General features: G+C 46.7%; 1 protein-coding gene across 12 annotated transcripts in view; it reads left to right on the top strand.

The window, feature by feature from the left end:
• Window positions 1–14216, top strand: part of cita (citron rho-interacting serine/threonine kinase a) — a 55278-nt gene that overhangs the window by 21917 nt on the left and 19145 nt on the right. For 8 of the 12 annotated variants that reach the window (XM_081718767.1, XM_081718760.1, XM_081718765.1 and 5 more), the window contains 11 exons: window positions 2013–2130; window positions 2659–2802; window positions 4071–4190; window positions 9580–9750; window positions 9952–10005; window positions 11001–11054; window positions 11270–11410; window positions 11589–11714; window positions 12254–12349; window positions 12542–12658; window positions 13624–13733. In XM_081718767.1, the coding sequence (XP_081574893.1) occupies window positions 2013–2130; window positions 2659–2802; window positions 4071–4190; window positions 9580–9750; window positions 9952–10005; window positions 11001–11054; window positions 11270–11410; window positions 11589–11714; window positions 12254–12349; window positions 12542–12658; window positions 13624–13733 (1251 nt within the window). The remainder of the gene's footprint in view (window positions 1–2012; window positions 2131–2658; window positions 2803–4070; window positions 4191–9579; window positions 9751–9951; window positions 10006–11000; window positions 11055–11269; window positions 11411–11588; window positions 11715–12253; window positions 12350–12541; window positions 12659–13623; window positions 13734–14216) is intronic. The other 4 variants (XM_081718766.1, XM_081718763.1, XM_035527458.2 and 1 more) reach the window with 1 other exon arrangement.

Below are 14216 nucleotides of genomic sequence, written 5' to 3'. Positions count from 1 at the left end.
CTTGGACAGAGCAGAGTCACAAAAGCATTTCACTGCGAGTTATACCATGTATGACTATGTACATGACAAATAAAACTTTTAATGCGGATATTGTCACAGCCCTAACTGCGTTTATGACTCGGCGCCGTCCTCATGTTGCAAAGAATCACGTCCACAGAAATGAACCGAGCTGATGTGAAATCCTGAACCAGTGCAAGAATTATTGATGTTCATGAGTGAGCACAAATCAAAGATACCAGAGGCCATTAAAAATGATTTGCATCTCTGCTTTGAAAATATTCCCTCCTCTAGCTGCAGTTTGCCTCAGGTTTATCCAGTTGTTCAATGAAAAAAATAAATAAATCAACACGCACTTTTCACTGAAAAATAATCGTAAAACCGTTCTTACTGTTCTATTATACTATTATTCTATTCTACTAATACTGATGTAAGACAATCAAAAAACGGTACAGACGCAGTTGCTTGGAGACTCAGGGACACATTCCTCCCGGTGCCAAGATGCCCTAGAATGCCCTCCTTCACTCGGCACCTTTTAGAGGTGGTGAGGGCGAGCAGTCAGAAAAGCAACGCTTACTGCAAAATCGAAAATTCTCTAAACCCTGCCTTCTAAATGGCCCTGCAGTATGTTTCAGTGAACTCGGACACGTCGAATCGGTTATTTAAGGCTCCGACAGAGGGGGGGGAATGGCAGCAGATAAAGGCTGAGCTCTATTGGTTTAGTATAAAGATTTGGATTCCACTAATGAAACTCAACTCCTATGCCAGGTCCTGATTAGTGGTGTCTGTGTAAATTGGAAATTTAAATAATCGAGCGAAATGCTCTTCTGGAGGCATAAGGATTCCAGTTCCATTAATAGTGTTTGTATTTTTTCATATTTTTTGCTCACTCACATGCATTATATACCATTGATATCACCATGAGTATCACACACTCCGCACTGTAGAGACTCTCACTTTCTCATTTACAGTCTACACAGAACTTCTATAAGAACGTTTGTAAAAGCTTCTCTTTCTATTGGTAATGCTCCCATTCTGTCTTTTTCTTACTATAATTTTCTCTCACTCACCCTTTCAGTCTTTTCATTCTCTCCCTCTCATTTGCAGAGAAGGAATGACCACTGGCAGTTGAAGCGTAGAGGGAGACCTACCTACCTACCTGTCTGCCTATCTCTGTCGGTCTGTCTGTTTGTCCATGTCTACTTATCTGTCTCTGTCTGTTTGTCCATGTCTACCTATCTATCTGTCTATGTCTATCTATCTGTCTGTCTGTCTATGTCTAGCTATCTCTAGCCATCTCTCTCTCATGCAGGGCAGGTGCAATGTAAGGGATGGATCCTCAGACACACTCACTGTTGACAGTCATAAGCTATATACTGCAGAGAAGTGTTAAAGTCACAGAGATGCCCCTTATTGTATTCATTTATCCGACTTATTTCCAGTGACTTATTTTGGTCTTACTGAAGACACTATGGAGTGTATACTTGATTTTCTCTGGCTAAAACCAGTTTCATCCTATAGTTATAGAAATAAAATATATCAAATCTTTTCAGTTAAGAATTATAGAGTTCAAGAGAGTTTCTGTGAAAGTAATTTTCTGTATAATTAGAATCTTAGTGCTTAGATGCTACAATGTACTGATTTCACAAAAGGGTCCTTCAGTTTATAACAGTAGTTGGGATTTATCTTTCAGAGATCAGATTTCCTTCTGATAGATTTTTTATTTTAAGCAAGCTGAAGTGTCTAGGATACAGATAGTTTGATGTCATTCCATGAACATTACTGACCATCATTGTGTTATCCTTGTATCTGAATATCAAGTAAAGATATCCTCTTACATTTTGATGAATAATGAATTCTGATCCTGATGGTGTATGTGATGGCTTTACATATCTCCGTGTGGCCATGTGTATACACGCATGTGTGCATGTTATTTTCCTAGTCTTACAGAAATAACAATTGTCTTTTTCTCTCTCTCTCTCTCTCTCTCTCTCTCTCTCCCCCCCCCCCCCCAGTTCAGTGGCGGCAGGCCTCAACTCTCCTGCCAAGACCAACTCCATGGAAAAAAAACTACACCTCAAAAGTAAAGAACTACAAGATACCCAAGACAAATGTCACAAGGTAACACATACAGTGGGTATCTCTGTGTGCACGTGTTTGTGTGCATTGTGAAGATCAGATGTCCTCACAAACCCAAAAAAGTCATTGTAACATTGATCATTTGAGGACATTTTGATCACCCCCACTTATTTGCATGAAATGAAACTGAGGCAATGCTATTGAGGCCATGCTAATCCACTGTGTAATTATAGTTTAGTTAAACCCATACAGGAGTAATGGGATTTGAAACCTTATTCACTTTTGGAGCCAGTAGTCAGTCTGACCTCCCATTTTATTAATAGCCTCAATTAATTGATCGATTTAGCACAGCTTAATTAGCAGCAGGATGGTGTCTGTAAGGAAGACACGTTCTAGTTTGCATGCATGTGCGCTTCCATGCGGCTCTACAGTGTGCAAGCATGCATGCGCAGACGCCGAGCTGCCCTGCAGTGTTCATTTGCCATTCAAGTTTGTGTGCGTATGTACGTGCATGTCCCTGTCCCTGTGGGGCGCTGCTGTAAAATGCATTTAGACCTGGTGCTTGTGTTCGTGGCGTCTCAGATGGAGCAGGAGATCTCGCGCTTCCAGCGTAAGATGAGCGACCTGGAGTCGGTGCTCCAGCAGAAGGACGTGGAGCTCAAGGCCTCCGAGACACAGCGGAGCATCCTGGAGCAGGACCTTGCCACCTACATCACAGAGTGCAGTGTGAGTGACGACCCTTGCTCCAGCACTAAGGCTATGCCATATGGACCAAAATATCATATGCGTGCATACATATATATATATATATATATATATATATATATATATATATATATATATATATATATAAATAAAGGGTTGCACCTAGGGATTTTTGTTGTTGTTTTTGTTTGTTTGTCCGTTAACTTAACAACTAATTTATCGGTTATTCTAAAGATAATTTCTTTATTTGTTCATTAATATATCAATTTACACCCCACCCCCCAACACACACCAAAGAATTCAAAATAAAAATACACACACACACACACACACACACACACACACACACACACACACAAACTGACTATGGAAACTAGATACAGGTGAGGATGTTTATAAGGGGAAGAGGTCGAGGCGACGTGAGGGACAGGGAACACAAAGGTTGTGTTCTGAATAGTCTGACGTACTACTCGTGCATTCATTTGACCCCAAATCAGTATGCTGTACGCAGTATGCGACCAAAATAAATTTTTGATGATCGTGGACGACTTTTTCAAAGCTGTAGCTTGTTCTCTGGGGGAATCTTGCTTCATAGCGACACGCCGACACGCGTTATACAAATTGGCATATTTGTGTAATGGATTACGTCGGTTACCTCCGGTTACAGTGGTCAAAATGTTTCTTGTCAAATTATTATTATATGAGTTACAGGCAGGGCCGAAGGATTTCCCTCCATAGACTTCCACATAATTCCAGGGCATCATTTTTTTCAGCCTCTTCCAATATCCACCTCACAATAGCCAATATTGCAGTAGCGACTGACTAACGGTAGTGTGGGCCTAGTGTGGGCTCTGTCTAATTTGGTTCACATTATGCGTATGTTAATACATCGGCGCCTCAGTCTAGCTGAAGGAGTAGGATGCCTTCTCCAGCCTTAAATCTCCTGGTGCTTGTAGTGCCTTATCAAGCCCAAGCAATGCATATGTGCTCAGAATGTATCCACTGTGTGCTACTAAGGGTGTTGTGAGGGCCTTGTGTATTATCTTAGGTCTGTGACGACACCCGTCACTGAAGTATGAATGTGGGTGGTGCATATCAGTAGATATAATGCCCTTTGTTGTCTGTTTGTGACAGAGGCACCTCTAGGAAGAATTATTGTATGTGTATCCGTCCCTGTATTATCATGTATGTCATGTTGTCCCTGCACCGGTGTAATGGTGTGGGTGCCTGTGTGTGTGTACATATGTGTACATCTGTCTGGGTGGGTGTGGCCGTGTGCGCGTGTACAGAGTCTGAAGCGCAGCCTGGAGCAAGCTCGTGTGGAAGTCTCTCAGGAGGACGACAAGGCCCTGCAGCTGCTCCACGACATCCGAGAGCAGAGCAACAAGCTGCAGGAGATCAAAGAGCAGGTGGAGACGCTCGCTACACAACACTGTTACGCCACATCACCGCACAGCCCTGTTACGCCACCGTTACTACACAACCACTGCCCTTCACAACCTGATAACAGAACCGCCTTATAGCCTTGGGCGCGTGCCCGCGCACACTTTATTGAAGCTCAGTGCTCGGTCCCATGATTGTGCACCCATACCTGATTGAACATTGAACAATTTCACCTCTGTCAGCACAATACCATTAAGAGGCCATTAAGATAGTGGGGTTAGAGAATAACATGTACACTGCAGTCCACAGTAACTAGACAGTGACTTAGTTCTTGTACCTTTAACTCTGTCCTGCACATTGGATTTGAAATGAAACGATGACTATAATGTTACAGTGTCAGATTTAATCTGAGGATTCGCTAGACTGAGGATTTAATCTGAGGCTTCACTAGATGTCTTCCTTCAGTGAGCTACCCTGTGGGCAGATTCACAGTGCTGCTAGGAATATTCTCAGCACTGCTTCAGGTAATGGACTGGAAATGTACATTAACCTTGGCCTTCGCTACTGCAGAAGAATTTATTTATTTATATGTTACTAATGGAGTATTAGGTTCTTAGGATTCATTGCTATTCAACGATCACAACTACACATACACAGCCTCAACCTCATACATGCACTGATGTTAGAAGCTACCTTGTGATCGCCCTCCCGTCTGTTTAAAGGGCAAAGACTGTAGTTTTTACTCAGTGTATATGTTGTCTTTCTCTCGGTTTCTCTCCCACCCTCTCCCTCCATCACACCTGTATTATACAGTCGATGGAACAGAGCTGATTCAGCAGCCTGTAATTTGTTTGCTGTTCCACAGGCGCGTGCGCATACACACACAAACATAACTGTTGAGTAGGTTTCCGCTCAGGCTAGGAACCTTGACACTTAAAACAGCCCTTGAAGAAGTTTTAATTTGCTTTTTGCTCTCTGTTAAATGATTTGAGTCTATAACGATAGTGTTATGGACACTCATGAGTTACAAAGAAGAGTTCTGATTTTTGCCGTAGTGAAGGTACATGGAGTCATGTCCATTTAAAAAAATTTCTTCCTTTTTAAATGGAGATGGAGAATGAGGATGACTGGAAGTGTTAAATAAATGAGGAGAATGTGGACTGAATTGGCAGGAAAGAGGATGAACTGAGAACAGGAAAGTGGGAGGATGTTTGGGAGAAGGGGAAATAGCAGAATGACTCATTTCTCTCTGGCGCTGCGTATGCGCGTGCACGAGCAGAGGCAAGCCTCATCTCCACGGAAACAGCAGCTATAAGTGATTAGAAACCTCTGGGGTCGGTGGCAGATTTCAGTTCAGCATCCTAATGTAGAGTTTTCCTACTCTGCATACAAAAAATGGCCCTTTTACTAGTGTGCGCGCGCGCACACACACACACACACACACATAGAGAGTGAGAGAAAGTGAGACAGAGCAGGGTCACCCCACCCTAAGACTTTGCAGCTCAGACTCACATGACAGACACCAGCACCTTACCAGTTCCAAGGCCTTCATAAAAATGCACACATGCATACAAACACACAAACTGGAATACCACCTCTCCACGCACCAAAGAATGAACAATAATGCATATTACATTGCTTAAGAAAAGATGCTTTAATGAGTCCCTTGTAATGCACACAGCCACAGGAGCCATCCCATTACACATTAAACGATTCATTGGGGGTCTCATATTAAAGGCCCATTCAGAGAATGATTAATACTGATTTAGAATGGTGGGCAGCGCACCGCTGTGTCCACACATTATCGGTGCTTGGGGTGGGGAGGGGGGTGGAGGGAAAAAAATTGCCGTCAGCGTTGTGGCAATACCGTCTTGCGGGAGATCTTCGTGGCACGCGTCCCTAAAGAGCCTGCCGGTGTTCGTCCTGTCCCAGATCAGTCATTCTGCACTGTGTGCAATCAATAGCTATCTGCTTCGGTCTACAGTACTGCCCCTTGGCCAATCATTAGGTCTCCCCTATGGATCGACCTATTCTGCCTGCGTCTAATTGCAGTCTTAAGCTGGCGTGTTTTATACTCCTGCCACACGTGCGCGCCTTCCAGTTCTGAGTTACACTCTCGCTGCCGTTCTCCTAGCGTAACTAGAATAGCGTATTTTCCCCTGAAATGTGGGACCTGTTGGGGGCGACAAAAGCCGTATTCGCACATCCTGTAGTTCTGTAGTAGTTCTGCCGTTTGTTTATCAGTTTCTGATCCTTTTTAACTATAATGCCTTTGTAATGAAACCATCAGGGCATGTGGCTGGAGGGCTGGTGACCATTCTCTCTCTCTCACTCACTCTCTCGCGCACACACACGCACGCGCGTGCGTGCGGGGGGGCTCTCACTACACTTGCTTCCCTGTGCTCCGCACTCCTTGTACTCTTGACCACTGCAGTAATACTAGCAGCACGCCCCCTTCCCACAGAGCATCACACATCATCATTCCTTTAATTACAAAGAGAGTGGCGCTCAGAGGCGTGAATCTGGCCCTTGGCTCTCTGCTCGGCTGTCAGGCCTGGCACGGATTTGCGGGCATCACTGAGAGTGATGGGCAAGCAGGGAGTTTTGATTTAGATGGTAATATGCCAGAGGTGAGCCTGGGGGAACGATAGCAGTGCAGGATTCGGGAGGCGGGGGTTTTTGTGCTCCAAGTGAGTTATCAGGGACTGCGGGCATTGGTGTGCCTGCCCTGGTGCTTTGGTTAGTCACACACTGCCAACCCCGAGCCATCACTCCGTGATCGTCGCGTATCAGCGTTCGAAGCCGTTTCCTTGTTCTCTCTTCTGTTTCTGGTCTCCGTCTCCTGCATAATTTATCGTCACATCATCGCTCATTAATCGTCTATCTCTGTCTCTCTCACATACTCTCACTCTCCCCTGAGGCCCCCCACCCCACCTGTAGGTGTTTGTGGCAATTGGGGGTCTCGGTGGGAAAGGTGGTTAGTACCGTGATTGATTTTGCCATTTGTCAGCGGGACTCCACAGTCTTCCTCTCCATCTATCCTGTCTGCAGCTCTCTCCATCCCCCTCCCTGCCTGCCTGAGCCATCACTCACTCATCCTCTTCCCCTCTTTCATTTTTCTCACCTGCTCTGCCGTTCTCTTTCCTTTACCTTCCCCTCCTCATCCTCGCATTCCTCTTTTTCTTGACAATTCTTCTCTCTCATTCCACCGCCATCTCTCTTCCCGCACGTTTCAAACATGCGTGCAGGGCCTGGCCGCTGACATTTACAGCGAAGGCGCATGCGCGCTCGCCGACTCGACTCTGCAGAGCCGTTTCCCTGTCGCCTCCTGGATCGATCCTGACATTTCGTTCCCCACCCGCGCCGCACCGGCTGTTGGCTCGGAAGAGTTTGACTTAAATAAAAGGAGTGTTTCCACGGCGACGGGCATGAAGTTAAAGCATCGCACGTTTCATCTCAAACCAGTGAAGTTTCCCTCTGTCGCTACTTTCAGCCTTGTGACTCATGGTTTCCCCCTCTCCTCCTGCTCAGCTCTCACTACAAGGGATTATGGGTGGCTTATTTGCTGGAACACAGTGCCATTTCGCTCGGTAATTAAACTTTCAGTGGGAACATAATAAAAACCATCAGAAGACACTTATTTATTTAGCAACTTTCATATGTGGAATTTGGTGCGAAGTGACAAATGTAGGATTAAAACAACAGTGCAGATAATGATGAATTCTGGGCAGGATGATGCTTTCACTGGTACTGCAGTTCTATGTGTGTGTCACAGAGCAGTTTGTTGCCAACCTGGTAGAGCAGGTAGAGCCTGATTCTAGTAACACCAGAGCCATGGATTCCACTCACGTGCTGTCATACTGATAAATACATATGTCACTCTGCAAAAGCGCGTCTGCCAAACACATTAAAGGTACATGGAAATGGTTTTCACATTGTTCCCTCTGCAAACTCATTTCAAGGGGTAACACCCCCCGTTATTCACACTACATTTGATTTAAAAGGCATTCAGCACATCTCAGCATTGCCTACACAATACCAGTAAGAAATCCTTTAGCAGTAACAGCAATAACCATAACAACAAAAATAATAGCCACAGTCGTAATAATAATCCAGCTGCATTAAGTCTTTTGATTAATATTGTTTTAATAACTGATTATGGTGTACAACTTTTTGGAAAGGATATAACAGTCTTTCAGTAAGAACTTAAGCTGCTAAAATGTCCACTCAGTGCTACTGTTACAGTCGGGCTGTTAAGTTGGAGTATGATTTCATAACCTGCAACCTAAGCTTTTCCTCCAGCACTTTGCTCTGCATCCAATTAATCACAGAGAGTAAATCATTTAAGTCCTGGATAAATAATGGCCTTGTCACGAGAAACAAGAGCTACATCAAGTCCGCAGTGTCCGGCGCCACCTGTCTAAAGGTTTGGTCCGTACATTCTGCTCACGGTGGACCGAGGCCGGGAGAGTTTCTCTTCTCTCTTCGCCTTCGTCATTTCTGCACAGACAGGCGGCAGTCGCGCGCGGTGGGACGCGGGAGCGGCGCGAAGTAGGCAAAGGGGGCACCGAAGAGTCGCACTTTTCTCAACCTCACACAAACGAAAAGCGAAGTCGGTCGGGCGGCGTCCAGTCAGCCCTATGCCGTAAGCGTTCGTCACACGACACGCCCATAGATGAGCTGCGAAGGGAAATCGGCGTTGCGAGGAGGCGGAGGAGAAGACGATTACAATCCCCGTGTCAGGTTGTCCTGTTCTCTTCCACACAACCCTGTCGAGCTAATTTACTGTACTGGAACGTTATAAACGATGGGGCTTGCGTTTCTGAACAGCACTACACTGGGCCACGGGTTTTGGCCCACAGCTCCGCTCACGCTCGCTATAGACGGATGAACTCGCTTGGGTTTTTAGCGACACGCCCAACGAAAAGCAGCCAGCAGCTGGCGTTTCGCCTCGCTGCAGCACGAATGCACCATGACACCGCAGCGCACCCTCCTCAGCCCACCGGCAGCCAGCGTGACACCGTCACACGCGTGCGTCTGCGTGCCGGCGGGCTTCGGACCCCCCTCTTCCCGCTTCGTCCCCTCCCGTGACTGCTCCTTTACTCGCTTCTCTTCCTGAGGGAGAGCACACACAAGTCGCATTGAAACGTCAGTTAAACATTTTGGAGACTTTTGTGATCATTATAGTGGATGTCTTCCACGAATGCGAGTAATAGCATATCATTCTTATGTTCTGTAGTTATTAAGTTAAGCTTGTATGATAATTTAATAGATGGTTTATTAAATTATGCCTAATTAATTATTTCTATGAAAGTAATTTTCCTGCCCTCCTCGTGATCTTTCATATGTCTGTCTCTTCCTTTGTAATATCATAATTAAATTGAGAGGATGTGGCTCTGTGGCTGCCGTATTCAGGAGTACCATGCCCAGCTGGAGGAGATGCAGGTAACCATCAGGCAGCTGGAGGAGGACTTGTCAGCCGCCCGTCGGCGTAGCGACCTGTATGAGACCGAGCTCCGAGAATCCCGCCAAACTAGTGAGGAGCTCAAGAGGAAGGCTGTAGACTACCAGCAGAGGATCCAGAAGGTGTGTGTGTGTGTATGGAAATGAATGAAAGAGCAAGGTCACTTTTTTTTTGCGCTCTTGGTTTTCCTCTTTTAGTGATGAAGTAAAGTTTTGCAGCCTTGTTCGTGGCCGTTTAAGCGAGAAGTGAATTTAAAGTGCTGTCCAGCCATCATGGCCATGTCGGTTAAGATGAAGGGTGTGTGCGTATGTTTGGTCCACCAGGCCAAAGAGCAGGGCAAGGCGGAAGCGGAGGAGCTGCTCACTAAACTGGAGAAGGTAAGGGTCTTGGTGGTCCTCCTGCGGCTCCTCGCAACCTCACTCTCCTGCACCTGAAACATCACTCCCCCTGTGGAGCCCTGCTGGAGGTGAGGTTTCACCCCTAATGGGCCTTTATCATAACAGGGTGTCCATGTTTCTCCTCTGAAGGAGGCCTGCAGTAACGTTAGTGTCTCTATAGCTCACAAATGCTCATTTAAAGACTCTTTTAAAGATTTTAAAGAAATGTAGCAATCTTATTAGAACACATTAGTCTACACTGAGACCTCCCTGTTTAACTAAATCAGAGAGCGAGCGTGTGCGTGAGCCTGTGTGTGTGTCTGTGTGTGTGTTGACTGACAGACAGAATGAGTGCAAGTAGATGTCAGTCACCCTAGATTGCTCACACACTTGCTACCCTCACACCTCTGACATTTTCCCCTCACAGTGAGAGAATTTTCAGTTCAGTTTGATATGTCATGCGGTTGTTAATGACTCTTTATGCCATACATAGTGACTCTTCACTCATTACCATACAATCCACAGCAAAGGAGGTGGGACTGTGTTTTATACATTTAAAAAAGTAATATAGTTGACCAAACTAACCACTTTTATTGTAACATGTACTGTATAATTGCAGTTTCAAAGCTAGTTCTGACATTGCTTGAGAGGTTGCCATTTCTCAAATCCCCTTTCTAAAAGGAGGTTCTGGGATATTACAAGGCCATTTTGTTTATTGTGGTTTAAAACCAACCTTCCACTGATCTGTGGTCTGCTGCCATCACTGTTGTCTTCTGAGAATGTCATCTAGTTCCAGTCTCTCCTTGCCCCACTGTGTTTATTTACTCACTTCTCCAAAGTGTAAATGACAGCAGCTTGGGGTATATGCTGTCTGCAGTGCCCTTCAGAATAGCTGTGTGTGTGTGTGTGTGTGTGTGTGTGTGTGTGTGTGTGTGTGTGTGTGTGTAGTGATGCTCTGAATGTCCTGATGTTACGATAGATCCTTTGTTTTTCAGACCAATGCTGAGCAGCAGCTGAAGGTCCAGGAGCTGCAGGATAAGCTGTCCAAGGTAGTGCTCTACACACTGTACCCAGATCAGTGGGGCAGATGGACAGCCTGATGGGATAGTATATGTGAAAAGATGAACGATCAGCTCTCAGATCAAAATAGATCATTCACGATTTCTCTTCTTTCAGTTGTTAATGTCACATATCACTGTGTCATCAGTAGTAATGCTAGTCCTTGCTAGACTCCTGTCAGACATTATTGACCTCTGACCCCCAGGCTGTGAAGGCGAGCACGGAGGCAACAGAACTGCTACAGAACATCCGCCAAGCCAAAGAACGTCTGGAGCGGGAGCTGGAACGCCTGCGCAGCAAATCCGACCCCAGCGACACCCTAAGGAGACGCCTGCGTGAAACCGAGGCAGGACGCATGCAGCAGCCCATACCACAGCACTGCCACACGGGCATCTCTGCTGATTTATGCATATGGAAAGTTAAAGTGTCTGTGTGTGTGTGTCTGTGTGTGTGTGTCTGTGTGTGTGTGTCTGTGTGTGTGTGTCTGTGTGTGTGTGTGTGTGTGCGTGTGTGTGTGCACACAGGAGGGCAGAAAGACGCTAGAGAACCAGGTGAAGAGGCTAGAGATGGTGGAGCGCAGAGAGAATAAACTGAAGGACGACATCCAGACCAAGTCCCAGCAGATCCAGCAGATGGCTGAGAAGATCTCGGTGATGCCCCCTCACTCCCTTCCTCCACCTTGGCTCTCTCCCCTCTTCCTTCTTTTCTTCCTGCCTCTTTGGTTGCACAAATGGTTTTCATCTCCTACCTCTTGCTTTGCCTCTCATTAACTCTTAGCTAGCACACACCTGCCACTTCATAGACTGGACAGCAAGGCATGTTTGCACCCACTCACACTTATCATTTAGTTGTAATGGGATGACCTGTCTGCTGCCGCACGCACGCACACACACACACACACACACACACACACATACGCGCACCACAGACGCCTGTCTCACTCTCATCCCAGCATGAACAGCCTTTAATATTTGGCTGCTAATGCAAAGCTCAGCTTTCCTTTCTTATTCCTTTCAGCTGCTTTCTAATTTTTAGTGGCTCTTTATGGGAAGAGCCATCCAGTCAGTGTGTGTGTGTGTGTGTGTGTGTGTGTGTGTGTGTGTGTGTGTGTGTGTGTGTGTGTGTGTGTGTGTGTGTGTGTGTGTGTGTGTGTGTGTGTGTGTGTGTGTGTGTGTGCGTGCGCGCGCAGGAGCTAGAGGAGAACCTGAGGGAGACTCAGGCTACAGCTCAGAGGATGGAGGCCCACCTAGTTCAGAAGGAAAGACTTTACGAGGACAAGATCAAGGTAGCTGATGGTGGATCGTTGTAATGTGTTGAATACCTCTAACACAAGAAGAACACAGTTTAAAAAGTCCAAGAATATTCACACACATTTGGAAGCATCTGCACATTCCACTACTATATGGTGACTTGAGAGATGCTTGCAAATAACACTGTAGACACAACAACCACCGAAACAGCAGCGCTGTCTGTGCAGGTGCTGGAAGCTCAGATGAAGGCGGATCTAGCTGACAAGGACGTACTGGAGACAAAGCGTGCTCAGCACGAGGAGGAGGCGCGTGAGAAGTGCAAACTCCTCAGCGAGCAGAAAGCTGTAAGACTCTCCTCTCACCTCCGCTGTCCTGCCCGCAGCAAGTGGGAGAGATCTCTCTTTCTGGGCTTCCCTTCTGCCCTTTCCCAAAAAAAGCTTTGCTGGCCCAGTATGGAAATAGGTGGTCATGTCGGAGTAGCTGTGCCCAGTGCTTTTAGATTCCCATCTGGCCATTGTCCGTGAGAGAGTGCGTGCATACGTGTGCGTGGCTGGGTGTGTGCGTTCGTGAGCGAGCACATGCGTGCGCGTTCGTGCGCGTCCATGATGTGCAGATGTGCGTGCGCCTGTACGGAATTGCCAGCATGTCGACAGGCTTAGTCACGCTCGTTCCTGCAGAGCGCACAGCCGGCAGAAGCGGATTTGAGCCGGGCTTTAAGGACTTTGTTTCATTGTGGGAATTCAGCCGTCCTCCGGATCAGCCAGACGGCTGCCCTGGATCCCAGGCTCTTTTCCCCAGCACAGCCTTGCACACACACCACCCAGACATAATGACACGTCCTCCCTTTGAGGGAACACCGCGTGTTGCACAGCTGCTCTGGCTGCCGTTCCTTGTGCTTTGTGTTGCAGCCTGAATGTTTTCAGTATGGTGACGGGTTGTTGCAAACAGGCCATACTTCTGAGGTGTGATTAACGCCTGGACGTATAATCGGCCATGACGGTGTGATTTTTGTTGAGGGAGAATTATAATATGACGAGTTTTTCCACATCGTTGTAGGCAATACATGCAGTTAGTATCTGTTCATGTTAAATGTCTAACATCTATGTTTTTGTGTAGTAGTGTTAAGAACTATTCACCAGGGAATGATGTTGTGCAGTATGAGGCTAGGTGTAACATTTAGACTTGATTCAGTCTTTGTTTTGTACTGTACAGTACAGAATTGAGTGGTTTGCACTCTTGTATGTTGCAGTATTATTACCTGTGGGGTGGTATTCAGCCGTGTGTGTGTGTATGTGTCTTTGCTGTTTAGACCATCAATGCCATGGAGAATAAGATGAAAAGTCTGGAGCAGCGCATTGCTGAGCTTTCAGAGGCCAACAAACTAGCAGCCAACAGCAGCATCTACACCCAGAAAAACATGTGAGAATCTTCTACAGACCCCACACCACACCCTGAGCGTAACAGCCTTCTACGGACCCCACACCACACCCTGAGCCTAACAGCCTTCTACAGACCCCACACCACACCCTGAGCCTAACAGCCTTCTACAGACCCCACACCACACCCTGAGCCTAATAACCTTCTACAGACCCCACACCACACCCTGAGCCTAACAGCCTTCTACAGACCCCACACCACACCCTGAGCCTAATAACCTTCTACAGACCCCACACCACACCCTGAGCGTAACAGCCTTCTACGGACCCCACACCACACCCTGAGCCTAATAACCTTCTACAGACCCCACACCACACCCTGAGCGTAACGGCCTTCTACGGACCCCACACCACACCCTGAGCCTAACAGCCTTCTACGGACCCCACACCACACCCTGAGCCTAACAACCTTCTACGGACCCCACACCACACCCTGAGCCTAACAGCCTTCTACGGACCCCACACC

The sequence above is a fragment of the Electrophorus electricus genome, chromosome 8, assembly GCF_041902795.1.
Source record: "Electrophorus electricus isolate QZ-2024a chromosome 8, ASM4190279v1, whole genome shotgun sequence".
Classification (NCBI taxonomy): domain Eukaryota; kingdom Metazoa; phylum Chordata; class Actinopteri; order Gymnotiformes; family Gymnotidae; genus Electrophorus; species Electrophorus electricus.
The sequence above is the reverse complement of the archived record's forward strand: the minus strand, read 5'-3'. Positions and strand labels throughout refer to the sequence as shown.